This window comes from Ictidomys tridecemlineatus, chromosome 9 (assembly GCF_052094955.1).
Source record: "Ictidomys tridecemlineatus isolate mIctTri1 chromosome 9, mIctTri1.hap1, whole genome shotgun sequence".
In the NCBI taxonomy this organism is placed as follows: Eukaryota; Metazoa; Chordata; class Mammalia; order Rodentia; family Sciuridae; genus Ictidomys; species Ictidomys tridecemlineatus.
The window spans coordinates 112,566,178-112,584,882 of NC_135485.1; the positions used below are offsets into that span (position 1 = coordinate 112,566,178).

The following is an 18,705-nucleotide window of genomic DNA, read 5'->3' on the forward strand; positions in this document are numbered from 1 at the left end:
CTTCGACATAAAATTGTTTTGTTTTGTTCTGTTGGTAGAACTGGAAACTGAACCCAGGGGTGCATTACCTCTGAGCTGTCTCCCCAGCCCTAACCCAACCTTTTTAAAATTTTGAAATGAATTCTCATTAAATTACTAAGGATGCCCTCAAATTTGTGTTCCTCTTGCCGGAGCCTTCCAAGTCACTGGGATTATAGGTGTCAGCTCAACAAAGGAATTGAGAGGGGACACAATGCAGTCCATTATAACAACCTTCAAGTGTGAAAGGACCACTATGAAAAAATTATAACTGGACACATACCCCAGAAGTTAGGAAAAACATGAAGAGTGATAAGAAGACAGAACTTAAGTAGTAAACAAGTGATTCTGAGTTTAAGACCAAACTCATACCAAAGGTGCTCTCTCATTGTGCAGAGGAGGAGTGTGAGCTTTAGGTGTGTAAGCTTGCACGTTAGTCCCTGCTAGCTTTGCTTTCTGTCTTTGATTAGTTTATGCTTAGGTAATTCTCATAGATTATGTTTTACATAATTATGCCAAACATGTATAACTTCCACATTAAGAATTGTAGAAAAGAAACCAGCTGCAGTGATACACACCTATAATCCCAGAAACTATGGAGGCTGAGGCAGGATTATAAATTTGAGGCCAGCATCATCATCTTTTTGAGACCCTCAGAAACTTCAGACCCCGTTAAAAAGGAGTTGGGCATGGTGGCACATGCCTCTAATCCCAACAACTTGGGAAGCTGAGGCAGGAGGATCTCAAGTTCAAAGCCAACCTCGGCAACTTAGTGAGGTCCTAAGTAACTTAATAAGACCCTTCCTTGAAATAAAAAATAAAAGGGCTGAGGATGTGGCTCAGTGGTTGAGTACCCCTAGGTTCAATCCCCAGTATAAATAAAAAATAAAAGGGACTAGGGATTTTGCTTGGTAACAAAGCACCCTGGTTTCAATCTACCTACTATCAAATAAGAAGAAAAAGAAGGAAAAGGAGGAGGAGGAGAAAGAGGAGGAAGAGGAGAGATGACTTGTAAAAAATAAGACCAAATTAAATATTAGGGCTAAAAATTACCCAAGATAATATAACTTTGAAAATATTATGATAGTATTTAATTCATAATTTTGACTCCATTATAGCCCAAGGATGTGAATTTAGATTGCAGAATAAATATTTAATATTATCTTTCATTTTGAGATGTGATTGAAAAGACAGTAAAATATGGTATCTGTTTTTACTTTTTAATTAATTTATTTCAAGATACAGTTTTAGATACATTAACCCAGTCTTACTATGAGGGAGAATAAAATCTCATTCATTTCTTCCTTACCAAGCCATGGTGCTATGCTGATGGTTTAATTTGTTCCATTTTTATTTGCAAAAATTTTAAAAAAAAGGATTTCTAAGAAATTTAATTTTGGTACTGGGGATTGAACACAGGGGCACTAGGCCATGAGCCATATCCCCAGCCCTGTTTTGTATTTTATTTAGAGATAGGGTCTCACTGAGTTGCTTAGTGCCTCACTTTTGCTAAGGCTGGCTTTCAACTCGTGATCCTCCCACCTCAGCCTCCTGAGCCGCTAGGATTACAGGCCTGTGCCACCAAGCCCAGCAGTTTTTATTAAAATATGATTTCTACCAGGATTATCTAATTCAGTGAGATTTAAATATTAATATATTTTGCTTCTACTAGAATGTATATTATTTGAGAACATCAATATTCCCATTCTAAAATAAAAATAAAATATTCCCACTCTAGAGAGGACATTGTATTTCCTTTTGATTTTCCCCCATACATTGTATTAATTTATAATATTAAAAATTATATATATTAACACCTACCATGAATAATGGGAAATTTTATTAAAAACTTGCATTGTTCTGCCTATTTAAATACAAATTACTTTTAGTAAATACAAAAGTTGTGGCAGAAACAGCCCTTGCCACTAGGAATGCCTGTAGGAATAACTTATTTTAATGTGATTGGGGAACCAGGAAGCCTTAGGAGTGCTCTCTACTGAGATTTTGATCAAAGATGCAAACTGAAGTTTCTGGGTATTCTTCAGACATCTGGTGTATATGATTCAGTGGCAGTATTACAAAATACTTCCTTTACTCTTTAAAATAAAATTAAGCTGCTTTTTCTTCAATTCAAGGGGACTTATCAACAAAGAAAATATTCCTTCTGGCTTCAACAGCCTTGATGAGTGTATCTTGAATACTCAGGAAGTAGAAAAATTACATGAGAACACCTCTGATTATATTGGAGAAAGAAGCAAACCTAAACGTCAAAAATCCAGTTCAAAACTTTCTGAGCTCCATGAAAATCAAGACAGCCTTGTGGTAAGTGAATATTTTTACATAATTTTTACTTGTAGCCTGTTAAGAAATATCACAGCTCTTTTCCTTACTTTATAAAAAAATAAAAAGTAATTTCAGTCTTGAGTTTTATAGAATTATAGAATATGAGTTCTGAGAGAGGATTTAGAGGATTTAGACCTACTAAGTATATACATTTGTATTTCCCTTTAAAAAATATAAAAATTTAGAGTAAGCAATATGTTATTCTGCCAAAGTAATTAAGAGACAACATACACTCTGATTTCCATGTTATATTTTCATCTTATTTTATGAGCATTTTTACATTTTATTTTTAATACAATTGTTCAGAAAGCGTTTTCCTATTTTCCCCATCCTGTTTATTCTTGTCTGTGTGAATATGCAAAAAAAAAAAATTAAAGAATGAACTTAAATCAAAGTGAAAGAAAAATACATAGGAAAGCAGAATCAACTATCTTTGTGTTCAGAAATCTCTTCATGTTTGGAAGTTTAGTTTTAAATTTGTATATGTTTTTCCAAATTAATGAGAAACAAAAAGAAATTAATCACCTGCATTCAGTTACCTCAGACCTGAAGCTCATATCATTAATTAAATATATAAGTTTTTACACATGGTTCAGTTAATAACAATATTTATTCAGTATAACTATTTAATATCCATCGTCTTATCTCATTCACTGAAAAGTAAGAGCCAAAATGCTTTCTAGTTCCCTTTAGCTTAAAACAATTAACAAAAAATTAACTGCAGATAAATTTTATGATAAAACATGAATTGGAGTCCCTAATTTTTTTTAAAAAAGGGAAGAACCCGTTTTTATTGTTTGATGGACAGATTCTCTGGTCTATTTTATCTCTAGATGGTTTTTTAGCTCTGTGTTTGGATTTTTGTACATTTAGCAAAACTACAGGCTGCCTATTTTCCCATTGTTCTCTGTGCTCAGAATAGATTCTCAATATTCCCCTAAGTACAATATACATAAAAGCAAATCTAAGAGAAAACATGTTTATGTTACTCTCCCCAGCCAAATGTCTTGATATTTTGTTTCTAGAAATAAACTGATAAACTAAAATGGACAGAAATATTCATCCTCTGACTTATGTCTGATATAGTTCTCAAAGAATTTCACCTTTGAAATTATATCTGATATGGTTCTCAGAGTAAAGAATTTAAGTTTTGGAATCATTACACATTAACTATGTTTTAACATTTATGATATAATTCTTCCTTTTGGAGAAAAATAGTTGTATGTGGGGAGAGGTTGGTGGGGATTAAACCTGGGTCTCACATATGCTAAGCATGTACACTACCACTGAACTATATCCTCAGTCCCTAAAAAGTAAATTTTTAAATAAAATAAATGATGCTAACTCTGTTAACTCTTTAGTTGGCCGAAGATTTGCTTGTCTGCCAAAGATATTTATGGTAATTAAAAAGTCTGAAGCTTGGCGCTGGTGTTGTAGTTCAGTGGTAGAGGAGTTGCCTAGAAAATCTGAGGCACTGGGTTCGATTCTTAGCAGCACATTAAAAAAAAAAAAAGGTATTGTGTCAATCTACAACTTAAAAAAATTTTTTTTTAAAAGTCTGAAGCTTGGCTCTATAGCTTGCAAAGAATGTTTTCCAGTTTGATGGACAGATTCTCTAGTCTATTTTATCTCTGGCTGTTTTTTTTAGCTCTGTGTTTGGATATTTGTACATTTAGCAAAACTACAGGCTGCCTATTTTCCCATGAACTGAACCCATCAATAATTCTTTCCCACCAGTAGTATTGTCTTCAGTTACATAGCTAGGAACAGTTAATATAAGCAGAAAAGGACATTTATCCTTAGAATGTGTGTTTGACTAATAAAACTACGGACATTCTTATTGTTTAAAAACACTGGGAGGAAAGATCCTTGTTCCGTTTTGGTGTTTTGTGTATGAAAGGATTTGTCCCTGCTCAGGTTGCCAGCTTCCTCATTCCAGGATTGTGCATGTCACATGCTAGCATAGCTGAGCTCAGTGGACCATGTCTTTGTTGCAATGAATAATTTAAAACCTGCCAACATGACTTAGAAGAAAAACTTCCTCGTCTGTAAAGTGAGAGTGTTCTCAAAGATCTTTTGTAACTCTCCTATTCCATGAATTTTAAAATCTAATCTTCACAGGTAACCACCAGAGTAGAACCAGGGGACACAACGATGACTAGTATTTAGACTACACCCTAAAAGTTGTTGTGTATCTTCACTTTCCACTTATTTTTAACCTTCTAATTTTACTTTCCCCAATTTTCCTTCAAAACCTTTTCCTGCCCCATTTCAAAATCTTTACACTCAGGTCATACATTTGTTTTTATACCTAAAAGAAAGAAAGAAAAAAGGAGTAAAGAGAAAAGAGAGAAAGAAAAAGAATTATATATAATTATATTCTATGTGCCAGAAAATATTTTATATCCTAGGGATGCAGCATTAAGGAAAAACAGGCAAAATTCCTGCCTTTAGGGAGCTTACATTCTAATGAGGGAAACAGACAATGATCAAGATACATAAGTGAAAAATAAGGTCTATAAGATAGTGATAACCACCAGGAGGAAAACTAAAACAGAGAATGGTGATAGGAATTGCGAGGGACAGGGGATGCAATTTTAATAGAGAGGTCAGAGAAGCCCTCCCTGAGAATATAAAGACCAAGAGGATGTCAGGAAGCAAGCTGTAGAGCTGGGTCTGCAGGTACAAAGGCCCAAGGCAGTCAATTATCTGGAATGTTCCAGGTCCCACGGAGACACCATTGTGGTCCAAAGCAAGTAAACCAAGTGAAAGAGGCAAAGGGAGGGCAGAGGAAGTGAGTAAGGTGCCTTTGTTCTGGGTGAGATGAGAAGCCAGCAGAGGTTTCTTGATAGAAAGGTAATTTGACTGACTTGGATTTGGTGTGCTGCTGTGTCAAGGATGGACACTGAAGTGGGCCACGGTAGCAACTGGAGATTGGTTAGGAAGCTCTTGCCATGATTTAAATTTGAAATGATAGTTTAAACTGAGGCCAGGCCAGAGGCAGTGTGTGTGACCTTGGTCAAGATTGGTGTTGGGCAGTTTAAAGAGATGAGGAAGACAGAACTTTTGGGAATGGTATCCTAAGTTCAGTTTTGGACATGTTAAAATTGAGTTACCTGTTAGACTTCTAAAAAGGAGTATCAGACAGGTGATTGGATTTCTGAGCCTAGACTTCTGGGAAGATTTAGCAGCTATACAAATGTGGGCATCATCAGAACTGTAGATGATCCTTAAAGGCAGTGCATTGGAGGAGATTACCCAGGGAATGTGTACATAGAGAAGTGGCCTGGGCGCTTGGCCCTGAGGCATACCAACATTTAAGTGATGGGAGGAGAAACCAGCAAGAGGCTTAAGGAGGAGTAGCCAGACAGAGTGTGGTGGTGCATACCTGTAATCCCAGGTTTCGGGAAGCTAACACAGGAGGATCGTGAGTTCAAAGCCAGCCTCAGCAACAGCGAAGCACTAAGCAACTCAGTGAGATCTACCTCTAAATAAAATATAAAATAGGGCTGGGGATGTGGCCTAGTGGTGGAGTGCTCCTGATTTCAATCCTTGGTACCAAAAAAAAAAAAAAAGAGGTAAGTTTGGTATTTTAGAAACCATATATGTAACAAAGTGTCTCAAAGAGAAGGAAGGGGGGCTGGGTTGTAGCGCAGTGGTAGAGCTCTTGCCTAACATGTGTGAGGCATTAGGTTCAATTCTCAGCACCCCATACAAATAAATAAAATAAAGGTACATCAACAACTGAAAAATATTTTTTAAAAAGGAGAAGGGAGGGTCAGATGATAGGGGGAGTAGAAGACCATGAGTTGGATCACTGGGTTTAGCTAAGCAGAGCTCCAGGGTGATCTCAGTGAGAGCAGGGCTGGCAGACAGAGGAAGAAAACCTTGTTCTCAATGGAAAACAGAGAGTAGCTGAAGACAGTGAGCCCTGACTTCACAGTGACAGTGAGCCCAAACTTCACAGTGACAGCTCTGGCTACACTGTGACAGTGAGCCCGGACTTCACAGTGACAGCATTACTTGACAGTGACAGCCCTTGCTACATAGTGACAGTCTGGACATTGCAGTGACAGTTATGACATCACAGTGACAGCCCTAGCTATATGTCTGTCCGGAAGCTCTGCTCTACCTCCATTATTGCCACCATCCAGCCTTTCCCTCTCCCATCCTCTAGCTCCACCTGTCCCCTGCAGTCTGTCTCAGAAGACCTCATTCCCCGCTTTGCTTTGAGAAGCTGAGACAGCCAACTCATGTTCCAGCAACTTCTCTGGCCTTGCTTTAAAATTTCTCTAGGTCTCTGTCCATTTTTATTTTCTCACCTGCTCAAATCACAATTTGTTTCCCCAAATTTCAAGTTTAACCTCTACTAGCCGAAAAGCAACTTTGGAAATTGTTCTCTATATCCATCTTCCCACCTGCCCCACCGTGCACACAAGCAACACACACACATTCTCACACATGCACACGTTTTTCATTGACTCATTTCTGTTGGTCTAGTAAAGGGTGTCTTTATATCCAAAATCTTTCCCTCAAGGGCCCAGTTTAACAGTGATTGGAGAGCCATACCTCAGTCATGTATTATGTTCAATAATCCTGGGACATAATCCTAAACATGGAAAAGACTGTGTGTATTAGTCTGTTTCTACAAGACTGTATGTAATCAAGGAGAATTGGAAGCAACTTAAGTAATATTTAAATGTTTAATTCAGCAAAATATTACACAATGATTAAAAATTATAGTTATGAAAAGTAATAAAATGGAAAGTATTTGACAAATTGTGTTTGAAATGCTTTATCACTTTTATGCTCCCAGTGATCTCTAGGGAGTTATTGTTACTATTATCTCCATTCTAAATATAAGGAAAATGAACTGTGGCGGATGAGACAACTAGGTCACACATAAATGGGGATTCCACTGTACTGTCCCTCAGTTTTGAAAGTGGGCTATGAAGCAATATGTACAATGTGTGCACATAAGTATATGCATGTATGTGTACACATACTATATATGGGTGTGTATGTGTATTATATCTACACACACATACATTTGTGTGTGTGTGTTTGTATTTGTGTGTATATATATATGAAGGATTCATTCTTAGGGGGAAAAGACTGAAAGAAAATATATACCCAAGTGATTGCATAATTGCATTATGGTGGTAGTAGTAATACACATAATTGTTACTCTTCTCTCTGTCTCTCAAATATATCTTATGTGATTATCCTAATTCTGTAATAAACACAACATTTAATATATTAAAAAATCAAAATGTAGAGGCTCTCTTATTTATTAAAAATGTCCACTCAGTGTCTAAAATCCCAGGCAAGGTTAAGGGGAAGAGAATAAGTGTTGCAGTTATACCTAAATTTCAGTTTCAGCTTTATCACTTGCGAGCTATGGCAAGTAAGCATGTTATTTAGCCTCTGTTACTTCACCTGTAAAAGGGAGATATTAATATCTTTTTGTGTGAGATTTAAGTGCAACAAACTATATTCAATAATAAGTGAACGTGGGCACAGTGAATATTTTAGCTTCTTTTTCCTCCCTCTGCCGTGATATCCTCTTTTCTTCACACTGCTACCCAATATTTTGAACAGTCTACCCATTTAGTTTCAGTTGTTTTCATGCTAGCTTATCAACCCATGTAATTCAGTTTCTGTCCCACTCATCTGCAAAAGCTGCTGCCTCACTACTGGCTCTTAGAACCCCTGTGCAATGACATCTGTGTAGTCCTTGACCTTCTCAAGTCCTTGTGACATTTGCTGCTTTGTCCATTTTTTCTCAGAACTTTTCCTCTTGGCCTCTGTGGCCTTGACCTCTCTCTGTCTCACCACAGTGATGATGTTCTTCTCTACTGTATCCTTTACTAGCTAATCTTCCATAAATTATGCTTGGATGTTAATGTCATCCACAATTTTGCCTCATATCTCTTTGTTAGAACTTTTGAGAGCTTCTTCAATTCTTTAGTTCCAGATGTCAACTCTCTACAAATGTCTCTCAAATCACCATTTGATTGATTCTTTCTGCAGTTCACTCCAGATAGCACTTTAAAGTCAATATGTTGACTTTAAAAACCAAACTCATTGTCTTTTTGTCTTTGATCTCTTTTTCACTCAGGATCTTACCTCATTCAACCACATCATCATCTCCTTAGTCATTTTTCTAAGTCTTTTCTTTTTTCTTACTGCCAATTCTTCTTTCTAACTATTTGTCAAATATAGTTGATTATGTTTTTAAGAATGTGATACTGCCTTTTCCTTTTGTCTTGACATTACATAGCCCATGTTCTTTCATAACTGACCTAGGAATTCAAAGCAGCCACCCCATATAGCTCCACACCTTCACTCACTGCTCTCCAGACCACCTTATCTGTTGCAGAACAATTATAATAATTAATTCCTTCAGTTACATAAGGACCATATGACAAGCTCCGTTGTAGGTGCTAAGGACACAGTGGTTAATGGTCAAAACAGACACATGCTCGTCCTCCCTGGAATTTACATTCTCATTGGATGAGACAGATAAGAAGCAAGTAATGTATGTCAAATGCAAAACGTGCTGACTGTGGAGAGAATAAAGCAAAGAGGAGCAGAAGTGGTAGGAGGTTAAGGATTGATATTGCACAGACCAGCTGCACTGAGCATGCCACTTGTGCAGGGACCTGAAAGAGATGAGGGAATGAGGCATCAGGTTATCTGGAGAAAGCATATCTTGGCAGAGGGAATCACAGGCTTACCCGGAGTTGAGAGAAGAGCATTATTGGTTATGAGGTCAGAGATATATCAGGAGTCCTGGCTAATTGAGGCTTATATGGTCATTTTTCAGACTTGACTTTAAATAGGGTGAGGACCCACTAAAGGATTGAGAAAGGGAAGGAAGTAATTTTCCAACTTACCATACGAAAGGATCCCTCTGACAGCTATTAAGAAGAGCACAGAGGTGGTAAGAGACGGACAAGGATTGAAGTAAAATAATTGACATAACCTATTCAAGAGGTGATATTGATTTAGACCAGGTGATAGTAATGAAGGTGGTAAGAACTGATCAGACTGTGGATATATTTTGAAGTAGAAGGATTTTCTAATGGACAGGATGCGGGGTACAAAGAAAGCAGGGAGAACAGGAAAACTTGGAGACTTTTGGAGTAGCTAAAAGAATGGAGTTGCCATTACTAAGAAGGAGAAAACTGCAGGAAGAGTAGTAGAGGGTATCAAAAATTCCATTTAGATATATTAAGCATGAGGCATTTGTTAGCTTGAGAAGTCAAATAAACAGTTAGATTTATTAATCTGGAGTTCAGGAAAAGATGAAATAGCTATGTTTGGAAGGTTTTGGCATACCATTGGCATTTAAAGCCTTGAGACTGGATGAGCTGAAACCTAGGGTTTGAGTATGGAGGGTTAAAAAATCGGTCCAACGATGGAGCCCTGAGACCTCCCAACATATACAGAGTAGGCAGATAAGAAGGTACTATCAGAAGACTAAGAAGCAGCAGCTAGCAATTTCCAGCACAACATGGGAGTAACCTTTTGAGATTTGAGTCAAGAGAAACTTAGAAGAGTGAGTGACCATTTCACATATGTGTGGCTAACCTGCAAGTACCCTGAGGGGAGTCTTTCTGTGGGAAGGGGGAGAATAAAAGGCTGGCTAGATGGGCCAGGAATAGGAGGAAATGAATTGGATGGATACTACAAGTCTGGGAAGTCTTTGAACAGGTTTTGCTCTACGGAGGTGGAAAAAATGAAGCATCAACTAGGGGAATATTAAGGGAGGATTTTTAACAGTCAGTGATGTTGCAGATGTTTGTGCAATGTCATCCAATAGAGAGTGGGAAATGGTAATGCAAGAGAGGGGGACACATTGCAGGAGCAGTGTTCTTGAGTAAGCAGTAGAGGGTGGGGTTCTAAGGGATGGTGGAGTGATTTGACCATAAACCACTTTGATCTAAAGGCCTTCTCACAGGCTGGTGTAGCTCAGTGGTAGAGCATTTGCCCAGAATGCACAAAGCCCTGGGTTCAATCCCCAGCACTGAAAAAAAAGGGGAGGGGGAAGGGTGGAATCAAGGGGGCATCATATGAAACACTTATACTGTTCCTCTCCAGTGCTATCTTCTTTTTTTTTTCAAATTAAAAAAAAATAGCTGTAGATAGACACAGTACCTTTATTTATTTGTTTTTTAATGTGGTGCTGAGGATCCAGTGCCTCACAAGTGCAAGGCAAGTGCTCCACCACTGAGCTACATCCCCAGTCCCCAGTGCCATCTTATATTCCAACCACAGCCTGCCTTTCATCTAAGGAAAGTGAATACTCTTCTAACTCTAAGTCCTCCTCACCATGTTTATGAACACATCTAGATTTCCCTTCCTTTGCATACTATCAGATAATGAAGAATATGCTGTGCTCTTTGATCTCTGTGTTTTGTCAATTGGTGTGTCATGTTGCTAGTCAGATGGAACCTATAATAAAAATGAAAGCAATATAAACAGTGGAGTCTGGTTCTGTAGTTGGAGTCTGGTTCTCCATGTACCATCCTACCCCACAGGAAAGTTGGAAAACATGAGTGAACGAATGGTTGCTGTACTGTTTACAGTAATTTGTGTAACACAAAGCCCCAAACTCACTGTCTCAAACACAGTGAATTCTTTCTCAAGTGATCATCTGCAGCAGGAGTTCAGGGCAGGGTCTGAGAGGGTGTGCTTGCAGTATTTCAGAGACCCAGGCCAAGTGCATCCCTGCCATCTCCAGCAAGAAGTTTTTAGAACACTCTGGTGGTTTTCACATCTTTTCCCAGCTCATAGGAGGAATGAGTATCAAGAAATGTCCCTGGTGGGGGTATTTTGTTCGCCAGGCCTAGAAGCCACATGTGTCATTTTCTCATATCTTATTGGAGAGAAGTCCTGTCTAACCCCAGGTGTGGCGAGGTAGTGTGTTGTTGCTGAGCACATGGCTGCCTATGACGGTGGAAGGAAAGTAGAATTAGAGTGAGTGGGGGGACAGCTGGCAAGCTCTTCCTGGGGCCTCCTTTATGATACCAGCAGTTCTTTTGAATATGAATTAGCTTTTCCAGTTCTAGGCAATAAAACATAAGATGTACAAAAGAGTAAGAAAAGGGATGCAGTGCTGCCATTGATCCTTTGTTAACAAGACTGTATCAAACACTGTCCTTCTCTTAGAGCTCAAGGTTAGACGAAGAACCTGTTTTGACTAATAGCCTCACTGCAGCCTTCAGTTTGACCTGTTTGTCTATGAAAAGGGGGCATTTGTGTGTGTGTGTGTGTGTGTGTGTGTGTCCTCTACAAAGGCCTTGTCAGCATTTTACAATTTTAGAAGACAAATTTGTTTTTGCTCCAAGTGTTTTCAAGTGCTTCAGTCAGTCGTCAAACCGGTTTTGAGTCTCGCTCTCAATGCTAACACAGAGAGGAGGGAAAAAAGAAATTTACAAATAAATTCCACAGTCTAAAGCTAGCTGTATTTCAAAGCAGTTGCTTTTTTTTTTTATTTGAAGGTTATATTTACAATTAAGGAGAGCAGTTTTTTAAAATTGAACTCCTTCTTACACCCCAAATTTATCCAATATATTATGTGCTAGTGAATCTGTAAGTTTTGAAAGTCACTGGTAGGACTTATATGAGTCAGAACGTTATGGATTATAAACTAGGCCTTATCTGGTTAAAAAATTTCAAGAAGCAAGTTCATTAAATTATGCTTAATGTCACAGTCTGTTCTTTACTATATTAAAAAGAGTTCCTGTTACCTGTTAAAGGAGTCAAAATTTGGGAAAGTAATTAAAAGTTAATGCAATAAATCATTTTTATAAGAATTTTATGACTTTAACCTTTAATAAATGCATACATTAGTGGTCTAGTCTTTTACTACACCTAGAGATGGGTTTGGGACATAAACCATTCAAAATCTTCAAAAGGCCTGATGTGAATATTTTTCCTAGGGTAAGTACTGTTAGCAGCTGCAGCATACATGATAGTCTAGTGACATACCTCCCAGCAGAGGTGATCTGAGTTTCAGCCTTATTTTGACCTGTATGTGACCTTTTTCCCTTTCCTTCATCTCAATGAAGTACGGAATTACTGATCCTTTTCTTAACCTTCATCTTTCCTCCCTAAATCCTAGTCAAAGGGTGAAAATTAGAATTTACCAAACATTTTGTGCTTACGAAAATAAGTACTTTTGTTAATGTCCTCATAGATCCTTACTACGCTTGTCAAGTTTTGTTTGGCAAAAACAGGAGTACTTTGAACATTCTTCAGATGTCCCCCATTTCCAAAGGTATAGGTGCAACCCAGCAACCTTAGCAGAGGAACACTGTGTGCTGACATGCTGGGTCCCTGAACCAGACTATGAATATTCAACAGTCTCCAATGTGTGGAAAAATAACATGACAACAGAAATTGTGGGAAAGCTTTAAAGAGAACTGCTGAGCAGTACTGAAAGTCATCATTTGTGAATGACTCCAGTAAAAACTCATATCCTGGAAGAGCTCTTTTTGTTTGTTTGTTTGGTTGGTTGTTTTGGTATCAGAGATTGAATCCAGGAGTCCTTAACCACTGAGCTACATCCCCAGACTTCCCCCCCCCCTTAATTTAAAGGCAGGGCCTCACTGGGTTGCTTAGGGCCCTCACTAAATTACTGAGGTTGGCTTTGAACTTGTCATCCTCCTGCCTCAGCCTCCCTAGCTGCTGGGATTACAGGCGTGCACCACCACACCCAGCTTCTTGGAGAGCTCTTAAACATGGGCCCTAAGCAACTCAGCAAGTGAAAAAATCAACTCTAAGTGAAAAAATCCAAAAAAGGGCTGGGGATGTGACTCAGAGGTTAAGCACTCCTGAGTTCAATACCTGGTACCAAACAAACAAAAAAAGTATGGAACAAACACTAAAAGAGGACAGGAGGGAATTGAAGTTACTTGTGGTTACCACTTGTTGTAACCCTGGAAATCAGTACTTTTGCAAAGCTTTCTTTTATGTAACATAACTTTTTTCTGGAGTTTTCAAAATCTATATCAATTATATATATTTTTTTCTGTTTAGGAAGAGAAAATCAATCTTCTAACATCATCTAACTGAAATATCTATAAATATCTATAAACTATTTATGGTTTATTCTCTAATCTCTCTGAATATTTCTTAGTTTTAATCTGAAAATGTTGATTTCTTCTGAAATACTCATTTACATATCACTTTAAATGTATCACTTCATCAACACTTTTGAAATAAGAAGAAGGAAGAGGAACATGCTTTTCCTAGGAATTTCTGTTTCAGAGCCTCAGGAAAACCTAATACTGCCGCACTAGATCTTTCACTAAAGATTTTGATAATCTATTGAAGATAACCAATGAGAACAAAAGTTCTTTGTTATAGACACATCCCTCTTTATCAGTAAGGTCACATTCAGGTAATAAGAGCTATTTTGCTTTGATTTAATGGGAGCCCTTTTAGAAAGGGCTTTTCTAACTCCAACATTAAAGATATAAATATAATCCAAAGTTGCCATATTTATTTTTTTATTTCTCAGATCCATTCTAAAATTATCTAACAATATAAATTATGATGCTGAGTATTCTAATGGCAGACGCAAACACTATCTTTCCAGTGTCTGGGACACTGTCTTAACTGTGGACAAATAGTGAAATGTTTTCCGTGCAGGTTTCAGAGCTTTGGAAATAATGATAACAGCTAATACTCATTCAGTGTGCCAGGCATTATTCTACAGCTTTACATGTATTATTTTACTTAAGCCTCCTGGCAACCTCTTGTTAAGCAGTGTTGTCATCTCCATTTTCCAGATAAGGAAATTGAGGCTCAAGTAGAGAAAGACAGTTGACAGTTGATGGAGGTAGAATTCTGAGCCAGGCATTCCGACCCCAGAGCTCCTATCATAATTATTCTGTTATGCCATCTCCCTTCTGTTCTTTAATGGAGCCCAGGTGTCAAGCAGAATTCCAGACAAACTGGCCAAACCAAAGTAAACAGAAAATAATTTGCTCACCTACCACGCCAAAGATTAATTTTCTACTCTGATTATATGTTTATTTGATGGAGATTTTTATATATGCCAATTTCATGGGATCATTGTGAACCTTAACCAGATTTATTCTTAAAGGGCTTTTCATAATGGTAGGTTATTAATAAGTAGGTGAACACATGATGCTTCCACGATTGCTCTTTATTTATCTGGATGTCACGAGATAAGTGGGTTATGCCTAAATCCCTTTGATGCAGATGTGAATCTCTGAGTTCAATGAAATTCAGGTCCAAATTTCCAAGACAGCTATATTTTTTTAATCTAGTAAATTTGCAAATAAGCAAACAAGAGCACATTTAATCCTTCATGGCAATGACTTTTTCTGCATTCGGTCACCTGAATTATTTTTAGAAAGCATTGGCCTGTGTTCACAGAGGCAGTCAAAAAAAACTTGATAAATATGTCTCTGATTCTGATAAGCATAAACTCATTTGGTCAACCTGAAATATATATTATTCAAAGTAAATTTTCTAGTTGTATTTTGTCAACCTTAGCTAATGTAAAGAATAATATTAAATATTGTAGAAAGAAAAGTTCTTAACTCCATTTGTTTTTATGGATGTTTTACAATTTAGGAATAAGTTACATACTACCCCCAAATCATATCAGCAGTTTGTCCTTTAAGAATGTTAAATAAGCAGTGAATTTACATCAATTTTTAATTAGATTTGAGATTATCTTTTTTGATTCTAGTCTTAACCATCCCAATTCTCTGACAATATGTGCTTTGCTTTTGCTTTGAGTTTTTATAAAAGATGCATAATATCTATAAAAGACATTATAGGGCACAGTGACTATTTCCATAATGGTGTCAGATACCTTTGTTAAAGAACAATAAAACATAATATTCAACTTTAGACAAGCAATGTCCTAATTTTACTATTTTTAATGAAGATAAAAATGTGAGAAGTATAAATAGTTTATATCCACATATTATTTGATTTTTCTAATTTAAAAAAAGGACAGTCTGCTGTTGCATATTTCTTACGCTTTGCCTATTGGGCAACCAATAATTGTTCTGTTGCAGAACGTGGAAAGTCTCAATTCCACTCGGTCACATGAGAAGCCTGGACCTGATGATATTGAACCGATGTCCGATGAAAGGTAACTTCAGAATTTTCTCTTCACATTGTTTTCAGGAGCATGAAAAAAAAATCTTTTTTATTTGTTTAATTCAATGTGTGTTATAAGAACTAAGAAGAATGGAAATAAAGGACTATGTTGACTGAGGATATTTCATAGCAAGGAAAATACTTAGAATAGAAAATCTACCATAGTGCTACTAAGAACAGATAATGTTTGTTTGTGCTTCTAGGGTTTTTTTCTGAATGTTTGTTTTTGAATTTTAAAAAAACTTGGTTTAGGGGCTGGGGTTGTGGCTCAGTGGTAGAGCGCTCACCTAGTGCATGTGAGGCCCTGGGTTTGATCCTCAGCAACACATAAAAACAAATAAATAAAGGTATTGGATCCAACACAACTAAAAAATAAATATTTTTTTAAAAATTTTGGTTTAGAGCTACTCAGCCCATTTTGAAATAAATGAAGTCATAATACGAATAGATGAAAGGCATTGTCATAAAACAAATGGACATTTTGTGATATTTTGTTGTTGCTGTTGTTTATAGCAAAGAAAATGAAAGAGGGGACGGACACACCGAGCATTTTGAGGTGAGTCGATAATAAACGACTGTGAAGGGCTGTTTGAAGGGCTGAGTGTGCATGTGAAATGTTATAAACCTGTCAACAAGGGACAGTGAGGTAAGGACAGCACTCTGTTTGAATACAAAAAAGTGAATACCAAGGTTTAAAGATTCTTAAGAGAAATGTGCTTTTAAAGTGATTTTATCTGCTTCGAAGATAAATTTTAACAGCATGGGCACTTCTCTTTACATTTTCTATGAAATGAAAAATCAAAGGTACTGGTTTGATTTTCCTATGATTTGATGCATTTTTAAGTGATTAAAATACATAGAGTGAGTTTTAATGCATCTGTCACAGAGATTATCTCCTCAATTATCAGTTTAATATAAATTCAGTGTGAATGACTTAATCTAAACCTTCTTTTGAGTTTTATGTCTCAGTATAAGTAAACAATGGAGAAGCAAATCTCTAACTCCCTTACATCATCTGTATTAGAGTTTCATTTGCTTTGTGGGCTCCCGCTAGTGTCTCGGCCATCACCTTGCTGACCCAAGTATTTAGTTTCTCTTGTTCCCAGCTCCAGCCTTCATTGAGTGTGCTGAGCCTCATTTTTAATTCATGTACATATTAATCTACTACTTCGAAATATTTCCTACTCCAGCTTCAATATTAGCAGGTTTGTTTGGGGCAAGAATTAAAGCCTTTCTCACCTTCTTCTTAAATTCTACCAGTTGATTTATTAATTATACAGAGAACTGTCGCTCTAAGCAAAAGATTCTTAATCTTTGTTGGGCACTGACCTAATTACTGATAGATTTATTCATCAACATATATTAAATTCTAGTATGTACAGATCCTACTGTGTACAGTAGGAATTGGGATTTAATGACTGTTAACATTCCTTGCCCCCATGGAGTTTTACAGTCTAGCAAATTGAAGATCTGAAAGCTGAGGTTGCGGGGTGTAGCTCAGTGTTTAAGAGTGTTTGTCTTACATTCACAAGTCCCTGGGGTTTGATTCCCCAGCACTGGCAAAAGAAAAGAAAAAGAAAAAACAAACAAAAAAAGAATATGAAAGCAATGGATCCCTTCTTAGAAAATTGCACACTTACATAAAATGGGACATAGAATTGCTAGAGATTAATGAGTACCTCCGTGACATACGTGTTAATGCTGTAAACTCCTTTTAGTTTCTCTATTCAATCCCTGTCTTGGACACTTCTTTATTACTCTAGCAGTTTTGGAAGGGGATGCTTCCTCTTATTGACTTCCCAGCTTCTGAGCCAGTTCTTTCATCTCTGATTTCCAACTCAGTTATGTTTCCTTCCTTGGGACCCACCCAGTAAGCTGGCATGCTCTCCTTATCTCCAGGAACCTTTTTAAAGAGCTTCTTTCCTCAGGATAGATTCCCCTGCCCCTGTTTTATCTTTTGCCTGACATGTTTCTCTGCTCACAGTTATGACCCACTCATCATGCCATTGAACTTCATTTTTTAATAAGTTGTTTTCCAGCCTTCTGTAGAGGTCTTCCCAGTTCCTCCCTTTTGTGTTTGTTAATTTTTATGAAATAAAGCGAATAGTGCACACCCTGATGAGTGAACTTCATGACACGAACTCATAGATTCCAAGTGGCACCCAAACTGCATTTGTGCTTGACTTGGTCTGCCACTGTCTTTCTGTGGACAGCTCCATGGCAGTGGATGAATCATGGGGAAAGAATCTCAAATCCTTCTTCCATGTGCCAGGTGCTATTCTTACATGTGTCACCCATGTGCAGCTGCCAATCAGTGCCCGGCTGACAGTTGGCACTCCGTAAGCAATCACTATTAATAATCTTTGTCATTATTAATAGTTTCAGTTAGGAAATAAAATGAGGTGGTGAGTTAAAAATCTAGACTCAACTCTCCATGTCACCTTCCCGTTAGCACTGCACCAGAGGAGCAAAAAAAGACACATCACCCCACAAGATTGGGATTATTTCCATCACGAAGGCATGTGTTTCTTTCACTGAAATATATTTTCTTATTATTCTTGAAAGACTGTGAGAAGAATTGTTTCCCATTTTTAAAGCTCTCCCCTTGTGTCAGTGTGTAGATAGATGTAGCACTTCCTAAAATGTATTAGACCACCCAAATAGTATCTGGTTTTCTGGTAAAACAGCAGTAATCCCTCAATTTCAGAGATGAAAACTAGGTCTAGACTTTGATTCCCCTTCCTAGAATTCTGCTTAACCAGCATTTATTTTGCTTCAAGTCTCCTACGGCATCAGATTGAGATACCAGAATTTACATGCCCACTATGAATGGGTATGATGATTTTTCCAGTTTCATTTTCCCTTAAGATGGGTCTTGTTCTCATTAATATTGTCCTTTAAAATTCTTCTTGTAAATTCTCAGATTCATCTAAGATGGCAAGGTAAATGACAGCTATTGAGGGAAAGGGGTATTTTGATTTCTTTCTTCTTTTTTTTTTTTTTAACCAATATTTAGAATGAGGACAGGCAGCCGCCAGACCCATTGAGGGTCTGCTTCTCAAAGGCAGGCACGAGGGTGACGTGACTTTATTTTTTTTAAATAATCAATTTGTAGCCATCCAGTATATTTGAAGGCATATGTTGAAATTGAATGTACACTTAACCACTTATTACTTGTCTTTTTCATTT

General features: G+C 37.3%; 1 protein-coding gene and 1 non-coding gene across 10 annotated transcripts in view; both read left to right on the forward strand.

Annotated features, from left to right (window-relative positions):
- Fam13a (family with sequence similarity 13 member A) overlaps positions 1-18,705 on the forward strand; it is a 328,573-nt gene that overhangs the window by 272,231 nt on the left and 37,637 nt on the right. For all 9 annotated transcript variants that reach the window (XM_040293090.2, XM_078021926.1, XM_078021923.1 and 6 more), the window contains 3 exons: positions 2,154-2,340; positions 15,432-15,508; positions 16,030-16,072. In XM_040293090.2, the coding sequence (XP_040149024.2) occupies positions 2,154-2,340; positions 15,432-15,508; positions 16,030-16,072 (307 nt within the window). The remainder of the gene's footprint in view (positions 1-2,153; positions 2,341-15,431; positions 15,509-16,029; positions 16,073-18,705) is intronic.
- Positions 10,328-10,399, forward strand: Trnas-aga (transfer RNA serine (anticodon AGA)). The gene has a single exon. It is a non-coding gene; the product is annotated as a tRNA-Ser (tRNA).